This window comes from Schizosaccharomyces cryophilus (assembly GCF_000004155.1).
Source record: "Schizosaccharomyces cryophilus OY26 unplaced genomic scaffold supercont4.2, whole genome shotgun sequence".
In the NCBI taxonomy this organism is placed as follows: Eukaryota; Fungi; Ascomycota; class Schizosaccharomycetes; order Schizosaccharomycetales; family Schizosaccharomycetaceae; genus Schizosaccharomyces; species Schizosaccharomyces cryophilus.
In genome coordinates, this window is record NW_013185625.1 from 1,210,355 (window position 1) to 1,234,163 (window position 23,809).

At 37.2% G+C, this 23,809-nt stretch overlaps 10 protein-coding genes and 1 non-coding gene across 11 annotated transcripts; 2 read left to right on the forward strand and 9 right to left on the reverse strand.

Annotated features, from left to right (window-relative positions):
• Window positions 1–204: 204 nt before the first annotated feature.
• SPOG_02081 (karyopherin Kap95) lies at window positions 205–3,231 on the reverse strand. Its single transcript, XM_013167186.1, has one exon. It carries the CDS (start codon window positions 2,943–2,945, stop codon window positions 354–356), a length of 2,592 nt encoding a protein of 863 aa, XP_013022640.1. The 5' UTR covers window positions 2,946–3,231; the 3' UTR covers window positions 205–353.
• A 236-nt stretch (window positions 3,232–3,467) lies between these two features.
• Window positions 3,468–6,110, reverse strand: SPOG_02082 (poly(A)-specific ribonuclease complex subunit Pan3). The gene is made up of 8 exons (XM_013167187.1): window positions 6,052–6,110; window positions 5,837–5,937; window positions 5,539–5,728; window positions 4,718–5,494; window positions 4,127–4,673; window positions 3,785–4,073; window positions 3,657–3,728; window positions 3,468–3,605 (listed from the first exon to the last, which is right to left on the reverse strand). The coding sequence occupies exons 1-8, from the start codon at window positions 6,062–6,064 to the stop codon at window positions 3,531–3,533; spliced, it is 2,064 nt and encodes a 687-aa protein (XP_013022641.1). The 5' UTR covers window positions 6,065–6,110; the 3' UTR covers window positions 3,468–3,530.
• On the forward strand, window positions 5,795–9,383 carry SPOG_02083 (high-affinity import carrier for pyridoxine). The gene has a single exon (XM_013167188.1). It carries the CDS (start codon window positions 7,436–7,438, stop codon window positions 8,993–8,995), a length of 1,560 nt encoding a protein of 519 aa, XP_013022642.1. The 5' UTR covers window positions 5,795–7,435; the 3' UTR covers window positions 8,996–9,383.
• A 107-nt stretch (window positions 9,384–9,490) lies between these two features.
• SPOG_02084 (DUF887 family protein) lies at window positions 9,491–11,132 on the reverse strand. The gene is made up of 4 exons (XM_013167189.1): window positions 10,349–11,132; window positions 10,107–10,302; window positions 9,994–10,057; window positions 9,491–9,952 (listed from the first exon to the last, which is right to left on the reverse strand). Exons 1-4 carry the CDS (start codon window positions 10,817–10,819, stop codon window positions 9,823–9,825), a joined length of 861 nt encoding a protein of 286 aa, XP_013022643.1. The 5' UTR covers window positions 10,820–11,132; the 3' UTR covers window positions 9,491–9,822.
• Window positions 11,072–13,038, reverse strand: SPOG_02085 (V-type ATPase V0 subunit D). The gene is made up of 5 exons (XM_013167190.1): window positions 12,751–13,038; window positions 12,074–12,707; window positions 11,774–12,022; window positions 11,667–11,720; window positions 11,072–11,613 (listed from the first exon to the last, which is right to left on the reverse strand). Exons 1-5 carry the CDS (start codon window positions 12,768–12,770, stop codon window positions 11,539–11,541), a joined length of 1,032 nt encoding a protein of 343 aa, XP_013022644.1. The 5' UTR covers window positions 12,771–13,038; the 3' UTR covers window positions 11,072–11,538.
• A 104-nt stretch (window positions 13,039–13,142) lies between these two features.
• On the reverse strand, window positions 13,143–15,434 carry SPOG_02086 (HSP chaperone complex subunit). The gene has a single exon (XM_013167191.1). The coding sequence runs from the start codon at window positions 14,356–14,358 to the stop codon at window positions 13,294–13,296; it is 1,065 nt and encodes a 354-aa protein (XP_013022645.1). The 5' UTR covers window positions 14,359–15,434; the 3' UTR covers window positions 13,143–13,293.
• Window positions 14,532–17,397, forward strand: SPOG_02087 (fumerate reductase). The gene is made up of 2 exons (XM_013167192.1): window positions 14,532–15,463; window positions 15,763–17,397. The coding sequence occupies exons 1-2, from the start codon at window positions 15,265–15,267 to the stop codon at window positions 17,094–17,096; spliced, it is 1,533 nt and encodes a 510-aa protein (XP_013022646.1). The 5' UTR covers window positions 14,532–15,264; the 3' UTR covers window positions 17,097–17,397.
• Window positions 14,646–14,718, reverse strand: SPOG_16194. Its single transcript has one exon. It is a non-coding gene; the product is annotated as a tRNA-Trp (tRNA).
• SPOG_02088 (WD repeat protein Vps8) lies at window positions 17,168–21,405 on the reverse strand. The gene has a single exon (XM_013167193.1). It carries the CDS (start codon window positions 21,248–21,250, stop codon window positions 17,438–17,440), a length of 3,813 nt encoding a protein of 1,270 aa, XP_013022647.1. The 5' UTR covers window positions 21,251–21,405; the 3' UTR covers window positions 17,168–17,437.
• A 239-nt stretch (window positions 21,406–21,644) lies between these two features.
• On the reverse strand, window positions 21,645–22,286 carry SPOG_02089 (uncharacterized protein; the record flags this gene model as incomplete). The annotated part of the gene is made up of 2 exons (XM_013167194.1): window positions 21,645–22,045; window positions 22,121–22,286. 2 exons carry the CDS (start codon window positions 22,284–22,286, stop codon window positions 21,645–21,647), a joined length of 567 nt encoding a protein of 188 aa, XP_013022648.1.
• Window positions 22,287–22,514: 228 nt separating this feature from the next.
• SPOG_02090 (uncharacterized protein) lies at window positions 22,515–23,512 on the reverse strand (the record flags this gene model as incomplete). The annotated part of the gene is made up of 3 exons (XM_013167195.1): window positions 22,515–23,316; window positions 23,376–23,464; window positions 23,504–23,512. The coding sequence occupies 3 exons, from the start codon at window positions 23,510–23,512 to the stop codon at window positions 22,515–22,517; spliced, it is 900 nt and encodes a 299-aa protein (XP_013022649.1).
• Between the last annotated feature and the right edge of the window lie 297 nt (window positions 23,513–23,809).

Here is a 23,809-nt window from a genome sequence, read left to right on the forward strand (position 1 = left end):
GTCAAGCGAATGGTGACTGGGTGACTACAAGGTCAATTCAAACAACAGTTTATTACTTTCAAAAGCAAAATGATAATTATAGGTCTGTATAAAATACATCAATAGATGCATTCTATCAAATCAACAACATCGATTAGTAATCAGCATCTGCTTTTGTTTTCTTAAGCGAATTCTTTTATAGATGGATTATAAGATTAAGCTTGGTATATTGAAGATTGCAATGAAAACTGATTCGTTTCATGTAAAGTTATGGTACACTTTTCAACATTCATTTCTCTTACTCCCACTTTGTGTGTCCATGTTTCTTTATTTTTCCCTCTAAACCTAATAACAGTTGCATTCATTTTCCATAACTAAAATCTAGCTTGACGTTTGACTTGCTCTGTAGCCCAACGAGCAATATCCTTTGTCTGTTGAGTGCAGAATTTTGTTTTTCCAGAATTTAACAATTCCGTTATCCAGTCTGCTGCAAAATATTCCTTCAACTGACCACCGGAAAATGACTCTGCCAAGTCTCCCAATAAGCCCAATGCTGCACGAGTTAAGGATTCTGTGCGCTCACGATCCTTGGTGATCATATGCAGCAAGGCAAACATGCTATGTATATAAGGCTGAATTAAGTCTAAACGATTATCAGTACGAACAGCTTGAGTTATACCAACAAATGCCTCTACAATTCCCAAACGTAAAGCATCTACATAATCGATCATGCTGAAACTAGCTCCAGGGGGGGCTTGAACGGACGACGCTTGCTGTAAAAGGACCATTACGGCTTCCAAATAGGTTTCAAAAGCAGCACCAATTGCTAGCGCAATGTCACTAAAACACGAAAGAATAGCAGGCTTAACATTACGGTCTAATACAGAGCTTTGTAGATCCTGAACCAAGATAGTCATAAATTCATTACAATACGGTAGGATTTTTGCGTTAAGAGCACGAGCCAAGTCGCCAACCAAACCAACAGCAACTGAGCACAACTGATATTCTTGCTCATTACTCAAAGCAACGGATAGATAGGGAGCGAAAGAAGAAACGTATACTTCAAATTGCTCTTCTAAAGAATTCATCATAGCACCAACGGCCAATAGTACATCCTCATGCACTACTGATTGCTTAGGTGCGGTTTGCATAGTTTGTAGCAATAAAGTCATAATTTGGTCAGACGTTGATCTAATGTCAGGTCCAAAGCGACGAGTTATGCTAGTAAGAACGTTACAAAGATTAGACTGAAGCTCATCGTGATTAGCGCGTTCTTCAATGTCCAAGATTTGATTTTGCATTTGTATGGATATTTCCAGTCGTGACATGATTACGGTCAAAACATTGGCTATGATTGGCAAAACAGTATCAGCACTAAAAATAATGAAAGTGCTTAAAGTTTCGTAACCGGAAGTTCGAGAATTACTTTCGTTTCCTTTTTGATCGGTAACGTGAAGCAAAGCTGCAATAATAGCTTCATAATAAGGAGTCATTAAAGACAAGTGATGACTATCCTCAGGAGCAAAATGGCATACAAGGTTCATAAAAGCCCAGCAACAATTAGCGACAATACGAGGATTGTCAGTAAGACCAGTCAAAAGAGCGGAAACAAGTTCTGGAAGATGGACTTCAGGGTTAATAGCTTCGGCAACAAAATTCGAAATTTGTCCAAGAGCCCAGGCTGTTGTATCTTTTACAAAAATTACGGGATCTTTCATCATGTGAATTAGAACAGGCAAGGCCTGATTAACCAAAGGAGTAAGCATAACAACGTTAGGGCCTTCAAGGACAGAACCAAAAGCCATAACAGCTGCTTCTCGTTGGTGCCAATCAGGAGACTGAATATTTTGTTCGACGAAAACCAATACAGGACTCACAAGAAGATCACCGACGACCTGAGCAAAAAGTTGCAAACAAGTAGCAGCCGCCATAGAAATATTCCAGTCGTCTTCGTCAGCATCCTCATCCTGCTTACAAAGAAGCTCAAGTAAAACAGGTAAAATATCAGCAGCTGCTGCTCTAGCAAATTCATGGTTTTCTCTAGAAGGCTCTTCATTGAGTTCTTGCGCCTCTTGAACTTCAAGATTAACTTCGATTTCTTCTTCACAAACGGTGCTCCAAAACTCAACAGCTTGCAAAGAAACCTGTTCATTAGGATTATACATCCCTTGAGTTGTAAGGGCAAAAAGCGCCTTTTCCATGTAAAAGGGCATCAAATCGTAGTAAAGGTGCATAATTTTAACCAAACATCCAAAAGCAGCCGTTTGAACAGGGGCTTCCGGACTTTGCGTGGCCTCACAAACAACTTGCATGATATAGTTACGTTCAGCTTCATTGTTGAAGTTATCACGAACAAATTCAAGGGAATCATATAAAGCACCTAAGGCAGCTAGACGAACCACAACGTCAGGCTCTTCCTTGCGAGCACCAGTAACCACTGCAGTTAAAATAGCGTTCGACTGAATTGACAAAACCTCAGGAGGAACAGCTTCGCAAATGTAGCCAATAGTTTGTAAAGAGTGTTGTTTGAGAGAAGATGGTTGACCATCTCCAACGTTGGCAACCAAAGTGACCATTAAATCAGGCCATTGGTTGAGTGCTAATTCATAAGCGGCGATCGCTGCAATTAGCTGAGCAGCAGATTGACCAGCCTGATGCTCTGGTGAGGCCAATGTTTGTAAAGCAGCAATTTTTACTTGGTGTTTCACTTCAATGGGTAGTGATTGCCATAATTGTTCATATTCTACTTTACGAGCAGTCTCCCGTGCAGTTATCGAATTCTTCAGTGCCAAACCAGCAGCCATACGAATGTATGAAGCAGAGCTTTCATTGGCTAGTTCCTGAGTGAGCAAAAGCATGTACTGAGCAAAGTCAGTACGGGCAGCATTTTCCAGCTGCTTTTCTGCGTTCAGACGCAGATTTGCATCTGGCGAGAGTGTTTGAGCCAAAAACTCTCCCGCATTCATTTTCCAAATCCTCAAAAGGCCTTATTTCTCTAAAGTATGGAGTTTACGCTTTCCAAATTATAACCTTCAACTTTCCAGTCCCTTTTTATGGTTCGCAACCGTAAAACAATCTGATTTATTCTGTCTTGAAAATATTTCTGAATAACAGAATTAAACTCCTTTCTTTCTACAAGAAAAGGTATTTTGTGAAAACCTACTAATGTGGATGGTAGAGGAGAAGTGTTTACTATACCGCTACGTCCTCGACAATGTTCCACTAAAACCACACTTTCGAAAATAAGAAAACAAAATAATAGGTACTTTTACTTCTTGTGTTGTTTATTTCTTGGAACAATCTAGTTAATTAGGGGTAGCCAAGGACTTTATTCATTTACAAGCCATAAAATTTTGATATAAAGTAGTTCGTCATTTATTTTTATTTTGATTAAGTAAAAAGGCTTCTTAAATTCATATGTCTAACACAAAATTCTTAAAAATAACAAGTTGGACACCTCACTATTTTATATACAATTATCTTAGTAGCTGGTTAGTTAACTTGCAAAAGTTTGAAAGCTCTTTTGAATGAATGATTTCCATAAAAAATTTTTATTTTTTTATACTAACATTATTAGAGACACGATATTCCAGTTCCATAAACGCAGTATTAATCGCTGTTTTCACCTATTTTTCTGGTCAATAACACTGTAGAGATACAGACAAATCATTACATACATCTTTATAACTGACTATTATGCGGTTGCAAGAGTCTTCTAAAAGTATCCGTTCCTCCGTTCCGGCATCCAGCTAGTTCGTTAGTTACTCCATCCTAGGTAAGATCGGCTATGAAGTATAATACTTACCTTGTTTAAACATTGTACAAGGTGAGACAAATCAATATTCCTTTCCGTTAATTTGGATGTATCAAGTAATTGAGATCTTATTGGATGCTCATCGCCTTTGGTATATTGCTTGATACGAAACATGTATTTCCTAAACAAGCGAATAATCCAAAAACGTCCACATGGTGACCAATCTGGATCTTCAAGAAACTCGGGCCGATCATCAAGGAATTCGAATTTTAAAAGTATTCTTAACAATCGATCGTTTTCTACCTGCTCAGCTAAGCGAGAGTGATAAACATCTTGCATTCTAAATTGTGTTAGCGCTTTGAATTGAAAGTAAAGCAAAGGTTGATTTCATACAGAGAACTATTCTCATAATTTTCAATGATATAAGGTATAACAGATGGTAATACATGGTCAATTCGAATCCCGTCATCCAATATTAAGCTCTTAATCAGTTCAACAAAGGAGGACTGAAAATCACCCCGAAAGTCAAGATTTGCGATATGATCTCTTGCTGTCGCAATAGATATATTTTCTATGCCACAAGCCAAAGACAAAAGCAAAAGGCCAAGATTTCGACAGTCTTCCAACTGTAACTCTCCCAAGGAATTGTTTGAATAATCCAAAATCACATCATAAATCCCTAGACCAAATAATGCAACTCGTAGTTTTCCCACCATTAAAACGTTTTTAGCTGTAATCATTTTGGCTGCCATACCGGCAGAGTGAATGGTGTGTAAAGCGCTAACCAATTGACTAGCAATTATCCAAAGCACTTTTTGAGTATTTAGCAGAGGCTTCGAGAAATAAAAAGATGCAGCTTTTTTACGAAATACTGGAGAAGAGAAAAACAAGTCATAAAGCGAGGGACATGAAGGAGAGTATTCGTATACGAACACAATTGCTAGTAAAGGTTAACAATATGTAGGAGGACATGAAAAAACTTACATGGTTGCCTAAAAGCATGAGTTGTAAATGCCTCTCTTATATCCATGATATGAGGAGAATGTATTTTCGTCCATGGTACTACGTTCGTGATATTTTTATCACGTAATAAATGAAACTTTTGTAATTGAACAAATAAATAAGGTTTCCCATTATCACCATCAATTACTTTGTAAGTAGCGACTGAATAACCCAATACAGGAAGCGAAGTAGTTATGGTGCGCCGAGGGGTCAAGCTGTGATAAGAGAAAATATGGGCTGGCAATCTCGACGGACTGGAAAAATGAAAATATTCTCTGGAAAGATGCAAAAGCCAACCTTGCAAATCATCTGCAAGGAAAGTCTGGAGTTTTTTCTTCTGTGAATCATCCATGGTATGAAGAAAAGGTGGAAATCTAGCTACGATATGACGATCCATTTCAACGCCTTGAACCGGTTCTGACCCACTAATAGATGAACTCAAATAATTTCTGGGCTGCACTGAAGAAGAAAAGGATACTAAACCAGGAGATGGAGAGGAAATTGCAGGGACAGCCCCTTTAGCCGACGAGAACGAAGGTGCATTCACAGAAGAGTACGATGACATAGCGGAACGATTTTTAAGAGACAAAGAGGTGGCCTTCGGTGAAAAAGGTGCAGCGTTACGAGCTAAAAATGATTTCTCGGGGGAACCTACAGCAGCTCTAGAGCTTGAAGGCGTCAATGAAATAGTTTTAGGAGGACTATTCATCCTATTTGTAGCTACTCCGTTTTTTCCGGACGACAAAGCAGAAGAATAAGCTGAAAACTGTAAGCTTTGCAGAAGGGTATTTAGGTAAACATACATTTTGCTTTCGTCAATGGAGTAAATTCTCTTTGACTACTGGATATTGAAGGAACATCTGTAGGTTTGATGACCAAAGACGGAGTAAAAGATGGGGAATTGACGCTGAGTCGACTGGAAGAAGCAACTGAGGAAAGAGGTGCTTGTTCAGGTTTATTCAAAGACTTCCAATCCCCACTTGGAAAATTGTTCTAGAATAAGCTAATTAGCAAACTATAAAATCTTCAACATCCAAACAGACAAGCAAACACTAGGCTCATGGCTCTTGCAACTTGACTATCAGTGAACGAACGCCATACCTGTGATTTGTGTTGAAAGATGCATCCTTTATCAACGTAAGGACACCTTCCATGAATCATTTCATTCCTGCAAGGAATATTGGTGGAGAAAATGGACGAATCTGGAAAACATGTTAGCGTGAAAGGTTTTCAATGAGTATGTACTAGAAAGACACAAAATGATTTTTTAAATTCCAAAAATAAGTGTCTATTTTCTAGTAAGCAGATTTTCGTACGTTTTTCCTCCATTTTTCCTTACATAGTTTTATTTACTGTGGTGGTGCTTTAAAGGTCGGACATTCCCAATACATATAATGATGAAACGAAGCTGTGCAAGTATTTGCTGGCTTTTAAGACTCAAAAAAGCAAAGAAATGGAATTTTTAATGAATATATACATATATATATATATATGTAAGGTGCCTTTTTTATAATTATATTTCTTCCTCTTAGGTGTTGTAGACAGGTAAGTAACCCAAAAACGTTGTCTCAGAAACATGATTTGAACAAGAAGGAATGTATTTAAAGCTCTTTTCATCTCCCTTTGCGACTACCTTCTCTTTCAAATGGGGTTGAACTGAAAGATGGAGGACGTTTACAGTACTGCTCAAATAACAGCAATATTTTCGTCGAATTCAACCTTGAAGATGATTTGAGCGTAAAAATGATTCTGCGTCTTTTCTTTCAATCCAAAAAAAGATCATTCTTTTTAGTTCAGTGTTTAGTTCATTACGTTTCATTCTCATATGGTCCTTGGCCTCTTGGAAACGTAATGCTCATTGGGAACCTGTTTATTGTTGTCCATTAATTTTGGAAATTACTTAATTTATTCCTCAGCGATCCAATTCGTATAATTTGGTAAACTCGGGCAAAGGGATATCATCCTTATGGATCATTTTTCTTCCTTATAAGAAAGCATTCTACAATACGTTGCACTTGGAAACAATTAAGCTCGGAAACGTTATGTGAATCTTTGCTTTATGCCTCAAGGACAATAATAATTTAGGGTGCTTTACCCATTACTTTTAAAGATAAATTCGATCGTCGGCAGATAGATGCTAATTTTTTAGGAATTATATTATTCATTTTTATTATGTCTAATTTAATTTCTGTCTAGCTATTTTACGTCTTGTCTGTATGCTTTCACGGATACATGCACTAAGAAAATTTCCTTAGCAACTATACCTTCCCAATGCCTTGCAAGTTTTTTCTACTTCAAGGATCTCTATATGGAAAGTTTTATCGTGAACAGTTCTTTTCACGGGTGTTAGACAAGTCAACTTGGAAGGTATATGGATGATGGTTCCCATCGGCACTCTGCTGCACCGGTAGTCTGCGTAGTATAATTACTCAAGATTTATTTATATGTGAAGGAAATGGCGCCTTTTAAGAAAACGAAATATAGGTCTATATATTTCTCTTAATATTCTTTGAAGTTCTTTGCGCTTTTTTTGGTAAACACGTGAATCATCCTGGACCCTTATTTGAATTGTAATTCTGATTGCAAATAAATTAGCTCAACTATTAGACTTTCTTTCTTTTCTTGTTTATTTCTTTTTTGAGTTTACGAAAGTACCTTCTGTTTGGATGGTATGTTGAAAGTGTTTTCAAATCGCCAAAGATGAATCTTCTCAATATGTTTTCTTCATTAAACAAGACAAGTTCTAAAACGTCTAAAGAAGTTGCGGATCTTGAATTGGGTTCACACTCTTCCTCCAATATCGATCATAGATCTAGTATCAACGAAAAGAAGGAGCAAGAGGAGCATGTCATTAGTAGCATTGTTGATCTTATATCCCCGGATCATCCTGCTCACCCTCAAAATTGGCCTTGGTGGAAGCGATGGTTGATTATGATTGTATATTGCGCTCTACAAATATATGTCATTTGGACGAGTAATGCCTATGGAAGCATTTCTGAATCTGTAGGAGACCACTTTCACGTTTCCCCACAGGTTTCCACTTTAAATCTTAGCATGAACATCCTGGGCAGTGGATTGGGTCCTATGTTTCTGGGCCCTTTGTCCGATATCAATGGTAGAAAGCCTGTCTATTTTTTCTCAATATTACTCTATGTCATATTTAACATATCTTGTGCATTACCCAGAAATATTGTTCAAATGGTTATTTCCCACTTCATCATAGGTCTCGCCGGAAGTACAGCTTTGACAAATGTTGCTGGAGGAATTCCAGACATCTTTCCCGATGATAAGTCTGGAACTCCTATGTCTTTGTTTGTTTGGGCCTGTGCAGGTGGTAGTATTGGTGCTCCCATGGCTACAGGAGTTGATTCGAATCCCAAATTTGGTTGGCGCTGGGTTTATTATATCAATATCATCGTCGGTGGATTCTTTTTATTCGTAATTTTTCTTTGTCCCGAAACTCTACCTATAAAGGTCATATCCAGGTATGAAATAGCAAAAGGGCGAACCATTGAAACTCTTCCTAAGGTTACAACTAAACAGGTATTTCAGAATATAAAGTTCATCAGTACTATGGGATTTCGCATGATTTTCACAGAACCTATCATAATTACTATGGGCCTTTATAACTTTTATGCTTACGGTATCAGTTACTTCTTTTTGGCGGCGATCTGGCCTGTGTTTAATGGGACTTACAGAATGTCCTACATGGGTGCTAGTTGTACATATCTTGCTGGTTTAGTAGCCTATTCCGTTTTGTTTTGCTATCAGCCTATTCAAGACTGGATTTTTCGAAGAAGCAAAAAAAACAATCATGGAGTCGCGGTTCCAGAGGTTCGCTTTACTAGTTCGTTATTTTTTACATTACTTTTTCCAGCAGGTATGTTTTTGTTTGCTTTTACCTGCTCTCCTCCGTTTCATTGGATGGTTCCCATTGTGGGTCTTGCCATGTCTAGTGTAGCCAATTCACATAATTGGCTTTGTATTCTAAATTATTTAACTGATTGCTATCCTATAATCTCAGCATCCTCTGTAGCTGCTTTTACTCTCCCTTCTTTCGTTGGTGCTGCCGTTTTCGCTCACATTAGTATCATAATGTTCGATAGAATGACTACAAGATGGGCCGTTGCTACTATGGCATTTATCAGCATCACTATTCCCTTTATAATCTACTCTTTCTATTTCTTCGGAGACAAAATTCGTGCTCGCAGTGCCCTGACGGGAACAAAAGCCATTAAATATTTGCCAATTTCGGACTGAGTAAAAGCCGTGGTACGTTTAATCTTTTCTTATGACTTACCTTATTATTTCCTTTGTCTCTTTTATTTCTTTTAAGTAAATTAATACCCTTTATAATGGTGATATCACCATGTCAGACGAAAGTGAAATTGACATGGGAATAATGATAAATGATGAATCTTGAACATTCGCATTGAATTAAGTACGGGTATCTACACTAATTATTTGAGATGCAGTAGGTGTTATAGGTACTCAATAAATTTCAACATGCCTGATTGACTAAGATGTATCGATAAACAAGTTGCTTAGCTCGACCAGCACAATATCCTATCAGGATATTTTGCTAGACAGTCTCGTTGTATATATATGTATATCTGCATTCCAGTAAATTAACAAGGAATTCTAACTCATTAATCATTGTATCTGCTTTATTTTTCGGATTTGCACTTGTCATGATTCAGGTAACATCGTAAAATTTTAAGGTTTTTATTGATCTGAACGTTGAATGAAGTTTAGTAATCTTACAATATATCTAATACATGCGTACCGTTATAGGAAACTAAATAGGACTGGATATAAAAAACAGTGTTCATATAAGATAGCTTATTAAGTATAATGCAAAGTCTTTAACAATATAAAAAAACAAGCAAAGTCTTTCATTTAGAAACTCTAGTTGTACGTTTATTTTTAGTTATATATATGCAGAATTGCAAGCGAACAACATAAAGAATTTGAAAATTTCCATATAGAGACAATGAAAATAAAATATAATGTTCGCTTGAAAAGAAGGAAATAAATGAAAGCTGAAAAGGTATACTCACCCACACGAAAAAAGTACGTCCAGTACTTTAAATGTTCTTCTTTGCAAATTCAGAGTTGGCAGTTTGAACAGGGCTTACTTTTTCACCTTGAGCACGACGGCGAATAGCGTCCATCATCTTGAAAACCCAGAAAAGATTTAAGCAATTTAAAGACATGCTGATTGAGTTAGTATACTAAAAATAGAGTAGAAAACTTACTTAGCAGCTAAGTAAAACAAACTTAAGCCACGAGGAATTTCAGTAACACGGCTAATTATTTCCACTATATTTATGTTAGTATCCTGACTGTATGGAAGTTTAAAATAACATACTTGCAGTGCTATAAGCAGAGTACCAACCCCAAATAATACGAACGCAAATAAAGGTAAGAACGAGCAAAATACCGTTGACCAACTGGAGAGTGGATCCCGTCCTGTTGGTCTTGTCTAGAAAGTAATGAATGTTTAAGAAGGGGGTACTTAATTCCCATGACAAATAAGTTGGTCCATAGTACATGAGGTAAGGGGACTGTTAACTGTTAACAAAACTTACAATTAGTAATTAAGTTACTTACATAACTGAATGTCACAACGAACAAAGCTGCAACTGCATGAACGACAAAGCCTATGCCAGTGATATGAACATAACGAAGAGTAACATACAAATCCCAGAGAAAGTAGCCATCAGCCAAGGCGTAAATATCACCAGCATAAACAGAATACCCAAAGAGCTTGTCACCAAAGTTATTGACTTCCTTCAGGATAAGATAGCCCAACGAAATGAGAAACACACTTTGTACAGAGCTAACAACGTGAGAATCCCAGTTTAGTTTAGTACGTTTGGACAAGTGTTTATAATGGCGACTCAACTTATTGGAAATCCATGGAGAAAGAAGATTTATAGCCTGATAAAACAACGCACTTAGAAGGATTACATGGAAATGTCTGGGTAATTTATAAAGTCCAAGTTTTTCGCAAAAAGGAGTGACTAAATTTTCTAAATATAGGGGTCCACGAGGGAACAATCCCTCATCAGATGAACTCATCGTCGTATGTGGTCTCAAGTCACCAACGTTTATTTACTTTTGTTTCAAAATGGATAATCCCAATTGTAAGTTTTTGGAGAAAGAATAATTTCTTTTCTTACAATTGCTTTTTCTCAAAAGACTGTCGTCCAAACCAATGTTCGCTACTTCTTGCTGTTTAAGGGTGATGGTAGAAATTGAGTGCTGTAACAGCCTGTGGATGGCAATCGTCTTTGTTTTCAAATTAGAAACACTTTTGCATAGATGAATAAACTGGAAAAAGAAAAAGAAATAGAAAAAAAATAAGATAATTGTATCATTTTCGAACTTCTTGGATCTCGAGTTTTCGTAAACCAACAATCTTATTCAAGTCGAATGATTTGCTAATCGTGAGAATTTCTTCTATTTTTTATTACAGATGAAAGGAAAAATCATTCAAAAATTGAAGCGAATTCTTAACAAATTAACAAGAATTGAGCAGTACTATACTAGGGTACAACAGTTCACTTTGGATCATATTATAAATGAAGTCCATTGCAATCAGTTCGTTTTAGTTTTTGTCAACTTCATAATTATAAGAATCCGAATGTGCATAAGGAGTAGTATCTGATCGAAGTTTTGAAGCTACACAAGTGTAAACTCTTTCAATTGTTCTAGGAATATGCATGAAAGAAAAGGAGATATTTATATAGCCTGAGCATGTTTCGTTCATCTGGTTTCGTCTTATTATTTAGCAAAAATTAAATTGTTGGAATGATATTTAAAGCCCGATCTCTTTGATTTTGACTTATGCATTCAGCAATCCACGTTATATTCTGCTTGCATTAGTAAAACATGTCTACTTGTGCTTGCATGAAGAATCACATACCCGAATCTCTTGCTCCCTTAACTTTAAAAAGCTGTAGACGATGCCATAGTGGAACTAAAATTTCAAAGTAAGTATGCGGCGCTAAATTTTGATTGAAAACTTCTTACCTGTTGCAAAAATGCAAGCTTGTTATACTCGACCTCCATTTCGAAAAAGTAATCATCGAGAGATTTCTGTGATGCTTGGTCAAAGAAAGCACTGTACTCTTTCACTAAGCTGCAAGCGTTCTCTACATCGCCAACATTATCTGCTTTAGACAACATCGAAGTACCAAATGGAAACAAGCGTCCGAAGGAAGGATACATATTGTTTCGTTCCTCCTTACTCAAATCAGTTCCAAACGAGTTAATAGTAATCTTAAAGTATGTTAGATAGCAGTGCTCTGGTTTTATGGGTATGGAACTTACCGTAATTGCACGTCGATCAGCTTCGAATTCTAAGATACGAGACATTGTCTCAAAAGTTCCGGATCCTATTTCTTGGCAATATTCATAGAAATCTTCTAAATAAGCTTTATATAACGTGTTTCGAATGATTTCTATGTGCTTCTCATCCAAATCATCTGCAGAGAGGCAATCCTTAAAGTAAGGTGCAAGTGGGCTTTCTACCAAAACAACACTGTATAAATCCTCCACATTTGTAGCTACGCACAAGGCGGGAAGAGTCTCAAACCACCCTAACGGGTGGCAGCGTTCTAAAAGATCATGGGTGTCTTGGCCATTCGCGGTACCAGTCACTAGAAGCATTACATTGTCTATCATATATGCATAAGTTATAAAATCCATAAATTTTGATAATTTCTCATCGGCCTGACGTCGAATCATATCAAACTCGTCGATTAATTTCTCTGTAGCTTTGGCAGCTATCGTACTGCTAGTTAACTTTTGCTGGTTAGCAAGAAAGCTACCGTACTCCGTCGAGGAAAGCTGCAAACGTAAATCGTCTAATGATTCGCATTGTGATAAATTCCCATAGATATGTTCTGTAAGTAAAGCAGACTTGAATCCTCGAATTAAGGCTTCAATATATCCACCGTTTGTACTAATGAATGAATCAGTGACTTTTGTGCATAGAGAATACATACTTGAAACCGAGAGCATCCATCTTAGATGAAATTCCTAAAGCCTTTTCGATTTATAGGTTCAATCGAAAGACAACACGAAGAGGCAAGACAAAGCCGAAAAATAGAAAAAAATTCAAATAAAGGAAAATTAATTTAAGTTCGACTAATGATTATGAATCAAGAAAAATTAGCAAATTATGTAGGATCAAGTCGACGTATACTAGTCAGGTGTAGTAGGTTAAGACGAGGAAGTTGGTAAAAATCAAATAGGCTTTTGTATTTAGACAGAAAAGCTTTTGGTTGTTTAAAAATAATAAAGTATTATTTGGAATGAATTATATGAATAAAGATTTTTGAATGCTTATGGCTTTACTGGTATGGTTTGAATTTGTTCTAGGTCATTTTATGAAAAATACCGAATTGAAATAGAGCTTTAATTGTACATAAAATAGAATTTCAAAATCCAAAATAACCCAAATCCATTTTTCAACTAATGCTAGTTTTCGAGAACACCAAAAAGAACGACAGCAGACCAAGTCCACAATTGAGTTTTAAGCCTTAACCTCAAGAGCTCTTATTTTGTTTCCAGGAAGTAATAAACGCAGAAGTCTGAGAATTAGGAACAACATGAAATTGAACAAGACCATCCGTCAATACAGTCTTTGGATGAATAAGTGCCTGTAATATGGGAACGCGTTTTCCGACCTTAACGAGACCACCAGTAGAAGTTGCGGCAAAGACGTCTAAAGAATCAGGTCGGTACAAGTTTTCAGAATCCCAGGAGGGCTGTTCTGAAAATACCGTTTCTAATAACTCTTGAGGAGTGGTATTTTCAGAGACAGAGGGAAGAAAATCAGACTGCAAGGTCAAAGGATATAATAATAGAGTAGGCAAATACATTTCGCTTTTCGGGTCGTTGAATGTGCTCATAGTGATTCTGGCATCTCCCAAATCAGGAGGATATTCGGAAGTTTTGGTGTGAATGCGACGTTCTTTCATGGCCTCGATAACGACTCTTGCTGCTGTTACTTTTTCTTCTGCAATCCTTCTCTTTTCGGATTCAAACTTTTCAAATGTTTCTCGCTTTCGCTTTAAATCTTTGCCCAGAGCTTGAACAGCAGGATCTCCTTGTTGCGAAGTAGAAAACAACCGCAGGCAAAGCTCGGCTTCGTCATATCGTTTCAAAGCAACAAGAGCTTTTGCAGAACGGAACAGAGCTTTGGTGTGTTGTGGGTCACGCTGAAGGACTTGGGTACAATCGTTCAGCACTTGTCGATAATTTTCAAAAATTAAATTACACGCCGCACGATTCGAAAAGCAGGGAATTTCAATTTCTGGTTTTCCGCATTTTTCAGCTAAAGCTTTCGTATAATACTCGGCGGCTTCACGATATTGCTTTGTAGCAAAACACTCGTTTCCATGTTCACGGAAATTCTGCGCAATCTCGTGCGGCGGACCTTCGTAAGCCAGAGCCTTTAAGGCATCCAGTTGAGCATTCCCCTGTCCCTCTTCTTCAACATCATCTAAAGACTGCATGAAGAAGGGAATTTTGTTGAGCTCATTATACATTTCATCTGCATTCTTATTCTTTGTATTTGGGTCAAACTCTGAATTCCTTGATTCTGGCATATTGAAAAAAAAAAAAAAAAAAAAATCCTCCTGTTTGTCTATAAAGTTTCAGTTCCTTTCGTATTTCCTGCTGTAGGTTCAAAAACAATCCTCTTCTTTGTCAGTAAAGGTACAAGGCTGTAATGGGCAGCAGGAAGGAACGTAAACTTGAAGCCTCTTGATAGCAGGAGAAATTTTGATGCATAAAACAAAAAATAAAAAACAAAAAACAAAAAATTCAAAGACCTTAAAAAGTAAAAACGATAAAACAAATTTACCAAGGCTCTTTTCAACAATGAGAAAAAAGATGACCACTAAGTGACTTGAACACTTGACTTCAAGATTTGGAATCTCACACTCTACCAACTGAGTTAAGCGGCCTTTTTTACGTAGCTGTGAATTTATGGAAAATAGTATCGAAAAAAAGATCAAGTAACTTCGTAACAGAAGTCCTTCTTTGTTGCTTAACAAAAAAAAGAGAAGGAAAAGAAAGGCTTCATGGTAAATGTTTCTTGTGCGATTGAATTTATCTTGAAACGGCCTATGTCAACTAAATGAAAGAGGAATGAGAACCCACTTTGGAACCGTTGAGAACCTTTTCTAGCTTCAGCTGAAAGCTTTCGAGGATTGCATACCGTCCATTCTGCCCTTTGCCCAGCTGTTTGAAAACTGTACTTGGGATAGAAAGCTTCACGAAAAGAACAACATGTAGCAATCCAAGTACGAAAAATCACAAAATGACCTTTTTTTTTTTTTTTCTTTTTCTTTTCCTTATATTTTCTTCATATTTTCTTGGCTTCGTCTCCTTGAGGTTCGGTATACTTCACATTGCAATTTTATCGTAAGATCATATTAAGAGAAAAAGAATCATCAGACTTTTCTTCTTGAAATTTTCTATGTCATTCATCCGATTTGAACTTTTCTTCTATGTTATTTAAGAGAACAACGACCCTGTTTGCATTCCTTGGCCTACTATTTGCAAAAACAGCCTTCAAGAACAAAGCAAGTATGTCAACAGTAAGCAATAACACACAAGCAATTGTTATTGGCGGTGGTTTAGCTGGTCTTTCAGCTACAAATACGATTTTGGAATTAGGGGGAAATGTTTTGCTCTTAGATAAGAATTGTATGTATTGAATATGGAACGGTCTTGTATGTTTTGCAGAGGATTGAGCAATAAGCGTGCCCATCATCTTTCAGGAAAGTCGAAGTCGAAGTCGGCTACGAAATGGCATGGCATGGCATGACATGACATGGTGCTTTTTATCAGTTTTCATGGAATACATTTTGACGTAAATATATACATCCTTGCAAGCATGCACGTATATAGTCCTTACGTTGGGTTGGGTTGCTCTTTTTCTCTGTTAATGAATTGGCTGTTTCTTGCTTACTTATATATAACAGTGTACTAACTTTGAAAAATAGCTGCATTTGGAGGAAATAGCATAAAAGCTGCTAGTGGGATCAATGCTGCTTCTACTCAACTTCAATTTGATCAAAACGTGTCCGACAGCGTAAAAACATTTTACCATGACTCCATTCTTTCGGCCAAGTCGAAAGCCAACCCAAAATTGCTTCACACATTGACAAGCAAATCCAATAGCGCTGTTAATTGGCTATCAGAACGCTTCGGTCTTCAGATGAATGAACTTTCTCTTTTGGCTGGCCATAGCCAACCTCGCACTCATCGTGGAAGTCACCCGGATTATCCTTTCAAACCTCTAGCATTTGTTCTTGTAGACAAAACAGAAAAATACTCCGCTGCTCATCCCGATCGCCTGCAAATAAAGAAAAATACTCGTGTTACTCGCCTTCTAACCGACTCCTCCAACTCATCCGTAATTGGTGTAGAGTATGAGGATTTGAATGATAAAACCCACCGTTCCGTCTATGGACCCGTGGTCCTTGCTACAGGAGGATATGCTGCTGATTTCTCCGACGACTCCCTTTTGAAGTTGCATCACCCTGAGGCCCTCAAACTAAGTACCACAAACGGGCCTTATTGCACCGGTGATGGTCATAAGATGGTTAGCTCAATCGGTGGAAACACCGTAGACCTAGACCTCATTCAAATTCATCCTACTGGTTGGGTTGATCCCAAAGATCCTTCTTCCATGACTAAGTTTTTAGCTGCCGAGGCTCTCCGTGGCTCTGGCGCAGTTTTACTGACAGATAAGGGAAGACGCTTTTGCAACGAACTTGGCTATCGTGACTATGTCACAGCTGAAATGATGAAACTGAATTCTCCTGTGCAACTAGTTTTACCTGCTAAGTGCGTTCCTGAGGTTGCCAACTTTGTCAAGTTTTACAGTTTTAAGGGACTTATGCGAGAAGTAGATGCCGAAGAACTCTCCAAAATCCTCAACTGCACGACCACGGATCTCGAAAATACATTTTCTACGATTAACAAAGCCTCTCGAGGCGAAATAAAAGACTTATTCGGAAGAGAACAGTTTGGTAAACAACCCTTCGAGCTTTCGGACAAGTTTTTTGTTGGTCAGGTTGAGCCTGTTCTGCATTACACTATGGGAGGTGTGCAAGCAGATTCGCAAGCTAGAGTCTTATCTAAAGAAGGTCACCCAATTGAAGGATTATTCGCAGCGGGAGAAATCGTTGGTGGCCTCCATGGAGAGAATCGATTGGGAGGAAGCAGTTTGCTTGCTTGTGTTGTATTTGGTCGATTGGCTGGTCAAGGAGCTTCAAGTGAAATGCTCACACGTCTGATCTCTGCTGCTAAAGAGGCCTCTACTTCTAAGTAACTTTACCGAGAGTTGAGTAGTTGTTCTCTTTTAACTTATTTTCACTTTTTAATGTTTTGTTTTTGACTTGGGGATATTTTACTGCGGCTAAAAAATAAAATAAAGTAAAGTAAATAAAAAAGAAAGAAAGCTGCTACCCTCCATTCATATTATCCTTATTTAATTGCTCATAAATAACGAACCCTACATTTTGCATTTAATATAAGTCACATGTTGAACACTACAGGAAAATATTATTCTACTAGTAAAAAACCATAAAAAAGAAAAAGAAGCAAGGTCATGTATTCATTATTGATACATTATCAGGTATTGTATCAAAAGTCCCGATCATTGCTGCATGCTTACTCGTTACTAGTTGGAAGAACTTGCCCTGAGAGTAAAACTTTTATCCTTTCTTTTTTCATAGCAATTTCTTTGCTTTTATCCGGCTCATCTATTAGTACTCCCACTGTACTTTCGCTTAAAGAACTTTTTGTATCATAAAATTGCTTTCTATCCCAAAGTGAAGCGCACTCTCGATATATATCGCAGCTCACATGGACGTCAGTCATAAATTTCAGCAACAGATCTCGCATATAAGTATTACATTCGCGACTTTCAGAGGATTTTGTACAAATCTTCAAAACCACAATGTTTAATAAATTTTTGTCCGACTGTACCAGTTCAAGAAAAGAATTTAACAAACCCTCAATGCAGCCCAATACAGAATCTTCAAAGGACATCAAGACGTCAGGAGTACTTTGAGAGCAGTTACGAGATAAATTTGCATAAACATCTATCAAGCTGAAAACAAGGTGTACCCAGAGATTAGCTGCTTCTTCTGGCGGAAGACAACTTAGGCACGCTTGGTATAAAGGCACGACAATCTGAAGATAGTAAGTTACACGTTCCAAGTTTTTAGGTACAACTTTCTTCACGCCATTTATTGATTCAAAGAAAACTCTGGTCCGAACATATTTTAGAACTTGAGATAAAGCTTGATTGTAATGTTTTAGTTCCCGATACATTTGGATGCTTGCCTCTAAGCAATTGTAATATATCAAAATATTTATCAATCCTTCCAAGTTTTTAAATTCCGGAGAGACTTGCAATAATTTAAGGACAGCATAGTCCCCAGAAGTAGCACATACTATTTCGAAAAAAGATAGCAAACGACGACGACCAAACCATTTAAGTAATTCCTCATAGGTAGAAAGATTATATAAAATTCCTAATACTTGCAATTGAACGGATTTAGCAGACATGCATTTTTCGATCATCTTAGGAAGTGATTTTTTTAACCGAGATGAGGCTAGTCTTAAAAATGTAACTTTATCGACATTTAAGAAGTCCATTGTAAAACTTATTAGACACTTGATGTATTTATTATAGCAGACAGGTGTGGAATTTAGATTTCTCAAGTTGTCAAATAACATAGTAATTAAAGCTTCGGAGGACTTGAAAATTAACGAAGAAGAATCTTTTTGATCCCACAGAGCCAATATTGCTTGGAAGTAGGAATCATAAAAGCTATGATTAAAACTCACGGTCATGATAGCATGATAAAAATGGTTATCCCAGAAGCAGTTTAACAGTGCCTCAATGTTTGGTGGATCGTAAACCGAAAGTAAGTTTTCTACAGCTTTCTGAATTCCCTGGTTGTCAATATGATATCTTTCAACATTACATAACCCTTCCATGATTTTTAAGTAAAAAGATTGTGGGAGTAAAATCTGCTTGGAGTATTTAGCAACTGTATTCGCAAGGAAGGTGTAATAGCTGTCGGATTGAAAACTGGTTGTATTAAATATTTGCGATAGACACTCGATCATCCATTGACGACTGACAGTATCAACGGGCTGTTTAGCAATGGTTACCTTGTCTAAAGAAAAATAAGGAGAGTCAAAGGCATTCTCTAGGCACTCAAAAAATGAGCTTGCTCTCTTTTTCAAAAAGAGACGAAGATAAGGAAAAGACCCAGATTCGGGAACCGATATTTTGAATGGTAAAATGTTGACGGAGAAGATTATCTTTAAAAGAGTATGCGTGACAGTGTACGCCTCATTCACACTGTTAGGCTCACATAGAGGATACTTAAAGCCAGTGAGAGAGTTTAATAAATATTGAAAGCCATTATTCACACAATACTCAATCCATTCAGACGAATCATTTAGATCTGCAACTAATAATTTAAGAAATTTAACAAGAGGCGTTGAGTAATCATTGAATGCATAAATCGAAACATAACACAGTGAATTAAATAATCCGTTATAAGTAGAAAATCTGGTTGAGAAATCGAGGTCTAAATATCGATGTTCAATTGCCGGTATTAATTTGTCAGCATAAGCTAGCCGCCTGTTTTCTTCTAGATATAATAACAATAATTTCTGTATATCAGGAGAAGGTGCTTTAAAGTTCTGTTGAAGTACCATATCCAGTAATGCTTCCATAAAAATATAAGACACTTCTGTTTCAGCTAAGCAAGGTAGAATATAGTCTAATAATGACTGTAAACCATTTAAGAAGTTGGCAGCTCTCAAACAATAAAGGACGAGATTATAACAACCTGGATTCATATTTTCAGCACGCTGCAATAATTGTTCTAATTCATCTTGTGGTACAAGAGGATCAGTGCTAGATGATTCTACGGACCGTGAGGAAGGGAAGCTTTGTACCAATATTCGAATGTAATTCTTCAGCAAATCCATTAACTTATGGCTCAAATCCGGTTGGTTGTAAGATTTGCTAAATAGATTTGAATTCGCATGATAACAGAGTCCTAACTTAAGCGTATCCATTATATTTATTTTTTCAGATGCAAACTGTAGTTGATCATTGAGTGAAATAAATGTACCTACAGTGACCGATTCAGGGGTAAGAAAAAATAAGTATCTAGGAGATAAAGAAAAGCTCGAACTAATATACGGAAAGACGCCTAGAGAAATTCCTTGCATCGTCAACGCAGACTGATACCAATCCCAGGTAAGAAGTTCATACTCGGAAATAGAAGATACACCCAAGATGTTTAAAGTAATGCCGTTCATAAATAGTATTCTCTTATCCTTCAACAGAGCAAAGATAACATTATTATTAGGAAGATACCAAACCTTCCATACGGGAGTACTAAAATCTGTTTTGTTTAGTAGCTCTACCGATAACACTCCTTGGTGTAAGGTTAATGCATATACGCGTACATGACAATCGTAGCCAAGGCAGAAGAAAGCTCGCGTCCTGGATCTCGATCCAGAGGTAGGTACAACGAAAGAAGAAACAGCGTGGCAGGCAGAATTAGCCTGAACATCGGAGTACCTAAGTTTATAAACTAACGACAATTTGGGAAAAAGGGAAATGATTCGAAGACAGGAAAGCGATTGGAGAAAGATAAACGAAGTATGTTTCACTGATGTTAGATATAATTCTTCAAAAGAAATGCTTGAAACATCGACGACCAAACGATCAATAAAAGTAGGTTGAACGTCTGGAAAGTCGTATTCCCAAGCTGTATGATGCTTATTTATTAGAAAATTATAAAATTCATGAACAAAAACTTTTCCAGAAGCACTTGCCGATAAGAGAACATTGTCAGAAAGTCCGTTGAACACCAAATGCGTTAAAACAGATTCCTGAAAAGGTTGACGAATAGCATGTCGTTGGACGGGAGGATTCTGAGTCAGATCCCATACAAACAGGGTCCCATCCCCGTGCCCTTGACAAAGTACTCTATGAGTATGTGAGATTGCAAGACAAGTTACAGGCATCAAAAACCTCTCAGAACTAGAAAGTTCGGGTACAAGCGTATTTGATGTATTATTTCTTAGATTATTCAAAAGAACACATCCGCTGGAAGTCCCCACCGCTAATAAATTTCCAGAATGGGTTATACAAGTACCAGTTCCTAAAGGTGAATTCTGTCCCGATTCCGAGGTTTCCAATTGCAGCGAAATTCTTCGTAAACGCCCCCATCTTATCCAAAACTTATTCCATTGAAAGTCTTCACTTTTTGACAAAGAAGAGTTCACAATTGCATGACTGGAGGATTCAACTTGAGCACCCGTCGATTCAGTGTTCACTGACGAGCTAACAGTCGAAGATCTTGATCTTGAAATACTTGGGGATAGTTTTCTATTACTATCACTGTAATTATTTAACTTTAATTCGTATGAATTTGAAGGCATGTCTCTACTTGCAATTTCCCATAACAGAGAGCAATCAGTGATGAAACTTTTATTTTAAAACACCATTAAAGAAGACATAAATAATTGAAAAAGTATAAGCCAGAAATCCCAAATTGAAGTGAAGAAATCGAGTTCATGCGTAAGGCAAAGTCTTATAAGTTCAGAATAGGGTAAGCATTGTAATACGGTAAGTAAGGAGTCCAGAGATGAAGTAGAAAAATGTCAATATTTGGACATAGAACTAAATAAAAACTAATAAATAATAAGATTGTGTAGTTCCTTCCATAGTATACCAATGCACTTGAAGTTTCGACTTCGGTCTTGTCGACAGTTTATCGCACTCAGAACGGCAAAGAATTTGAGCAATCGTAAACGATAAAGGCTGTACTCCAAATCAGCCCAAATCGAGATCGTATGAGGATTCGAGTGATCTTCTAGACCCTTTCGTACGGTTCGTGGTGAAGGACAACTTTCCTTCTTCAAAAAGCTTTTTTGATTCGGGCAAAGTTACAGAAGGAACAGATTTGCAGCTTGAAGAGTAGCCAGAACAAGGCAATTCCTTTTTATCTGTTGGACGCTCAAAGAGAAGGCAAAATAAATCTCGTTTCAACTTTTTCTCTAAAGGAGATATAACCGAAAGCTTTACTCTCGATTGATCTTCTGCATTAGAAGAACTATTTTTCTTTTTATTGTCCTCTTCTTCCTCAAGTTCAGCATCCAAATCCTCTACGACAACTGTGTATTTGTTTTTGTAATAGGCGATACGGTTACGAGGAACCATTTCAACATCAAGATCTACAGATACCTGTTAATATATATTCTAACAATCACATAATATAGAATGGTTCTCAGACTTCAAATCTCGCATACCATCGGATGGGTCTTCAATTGTGAGTTTCTTCAGAGGAATCTCTAGGACATTTAAGACCTTTTTTCTCGAAACATCGTAGTTTAAAGAGGAGTAACTTCTTTTAAAACCCATTGAAGTTATGTTTTTGTAAAGTTCTTGGCGATTTGTATTAGTAGCCAAGTTCATCGTTTTTAATGATAGCTAACATGTTACTTGGTTTCAAATGCTGAATATTCAGTTTTTGAGAGCAATGAATTCTCAGTAAATAAGAAAAATATTAGAAACATAAGCGGACAAAACATCTTTTGTATATAACAGTCATTTATTCAGAGACAAGACATCGAAATTTTACTCTTGTTATATACGAGCGTAAACAATCAAAATCGATTCATTCATAATATACACACAGGAGAATTAAGTGGAAGAAGATTGTAGGTTTTCGAGCATGCGATTATTCAGCTCCATAAAGGACTGTTTAATTCGTTCTTCTGATTGTTGAATCTCATTCTCTTGATCTAATAAGCCTTTCATGATTTGTGCGCGCTCTTCTTGTTGAAGTTTTTCAGATGCAACAGCTTCTTTTAAACGCTGTTTTTGCTCTTCAATGGTAAGTATATTCGGAAACTTAGGAGGTAGCTTTGTTAATCTAGAAGCATCCGTAAATGCTCCTTTCTGAATCTGAGCTTGCTCCCATGCATAAATGGGATCAGCCATAGCTCCGTCCTCACCTTCATCAATGAATACTTCGTTTTCCTCAAGAGCACTTTGAATAGATCTTTTTCGTAACGTTTCGGGACTAAACCGATGTAATTCTCGGAGACTCTTTTCGTCTTCTACGTACGCGTTGTATCCATTGTAACCTTCATCTTGTACCTCATCTTCATGTTGCAGTAGCCGCTCTCCATCAGTAGCTTTTCCAGGAAGGTATACCTGCTGACCAGTGTCTAGAGCAATATAATTATCTTCCATCAATTCAATATTTCTCTGTCGTTCTTTACGATCTTTTAATTCTTGTATCATGGAAGCCTCAGAGATGCCTTGATTAAGCATACGTGAGCTAATGCTCTCAGTAGGTTTGTTTAAATGTTCTCCATTCCTAAAGTGCTCTTGTTCAGTATACTGAACTGGAGTTTGCCGACTCCGTGATTTTAGTTCATTGACAAAGTTTTCAGTATATCCGCTGGATGAATTCAGTTCCTCTCTTCTTCTAGATATCCTAAATGCATTTACTGATTAGCCTTGTCTCGTTCATAGTTTCCAAAGAGTTAGTCTTACAAATCTTGTGTTGTCACAATAGGATTCGGCTTCTTTACTCTAAGTAATGGTGTTTCTTTATCGTTATCTGGAATGCTTTCGTTAAGCTGCTGTTACATGTTAGTTCAAACATTTCATCAAATATTTACTTGCCTCATCTTGTAAATTGACAGGCTTGGTCCCTTTCACTAGCGGCCTTTTTTTAGATTTCCTCAATGTTGTTTTTTCTATAATCAGTTAACAAAGTTGTTCACTTTTTGGCGTTATTGACTTTTCTGTACGTACGATTCGAAAGACTCGCGGATGCATCGCTTCCTGTTTCTTCTTCTTCATTTTCACTTGTTTGGATGATTTTTGGCTTTGCTTTTTTCAGGGAAGACCTCATTTCTCTCCAATTTCTGTTCGCTATCCTCACTTGAAATTTTCAATTTGTAGTCTGCTAGTCCTTTGACCTA

Excerpts from the sequence above, each read along its gene's own strand:
- SPOG_02085 (XM_013167190.1), bottom strand. The coding sequence starts at position 12,770 with ATGGATGCTCTCGGTTTCAA. Across the intron at positions 12,023-12,073 it reads CTGATCGACGTGCAATTACG|ATTACTATTAACTCGTTTGG; the intron begins GTAAGTTCCATA and ends ACATACTTTAAG. Across the intron at positions 11,721-11,773 it reads AGCTTGCATTTTTGCAACAG|TTCCACTATGGCATCGTCTA; the intron begins GTAAGAAGTTTT and ends TTGAAATTTTAG.
- SPOG_02084 (XM_013167189.1), bottom strand. The coding sequence starts at position 10,819 with ATGAGTTCATCTGATGAGGGATTGTTCCCTCGTGGACCCCTATATTTA. Across the intron at positions 10,303-10,348 it reads TCGTTGTGACATTCAGTTAT|TCCCCTTACCTCATGTACTA; the intron begins GTAAGTAACTTA and ends AACAGTTAACAG. Across the intron at positions 10,058-10,106 it reads CTCTGCTTATAGCACTGCAA|TGGAAATAATTAGCCGTGTT; the intron begins GTATGTTATTTT and ends ACATAAATATAG.
- SPOG_02087 (XM_013167192.1), top strand. The coding sequence starts at position 15,265 with ATGTTATTTAAGAGAACAACGACCCTGTTTGCATTCCTTGGCCTACTA. Across the intron at positions 15,464-15,762 it reads TTTGCTCTTAGATAAGAATT|CTGCATTTGGAGGAAATAGC; the intron begins GTATGTATTGAA and ends TTTGAAAAATAG.
- SPOG_02082 (XM_013167187.1), bottom strand. Across the intron at positions 5,729-5,836 it reads TCTTTCAACACAAATCACAG|AACAATTTTCCAAGTGGGGA; the intron begins GTATGGCGTTCG and ends AGCTTATTCTAG. Across the intron at positions 3,606-3,656 it reads TAATAGTCAGTTATAAAGAT|GTGAAAACAGCGATTAATAC; the intron begins GTATGTAATGAT and ends CCAGAAAAATAG.
- SPOG_02083 (XM_013167188.1), top strand. The coding sequence starts at position 7,436 with ATGAATCTTCTCAATATGTTTTCTTCATTAAACAAGACAAGTTCTAAA.
- SPOG_02081 (XM_013167186.1), bottom strand. The coding sequence starts at position 2,945 with ATGAATGCGGGAGAGTTTTTGGCTCAAACACTCTCGCCAGATGCAAAT.
- SPOG_02086 (XM_013167191.1), bottom strand. The coding sequence starts at position 14,358 with ATGCCAGAATCAAGGAATTCAGAGTTTGACCCAAATACAAAGAATAAG.
- SPOG_02088 (XM_013167193.1), bottom strand. The coding sequence starts at position 21,250 with ATGCCTTCAAATTCATACGAATTAAAGTTAAATAATTACAGTGATAGT.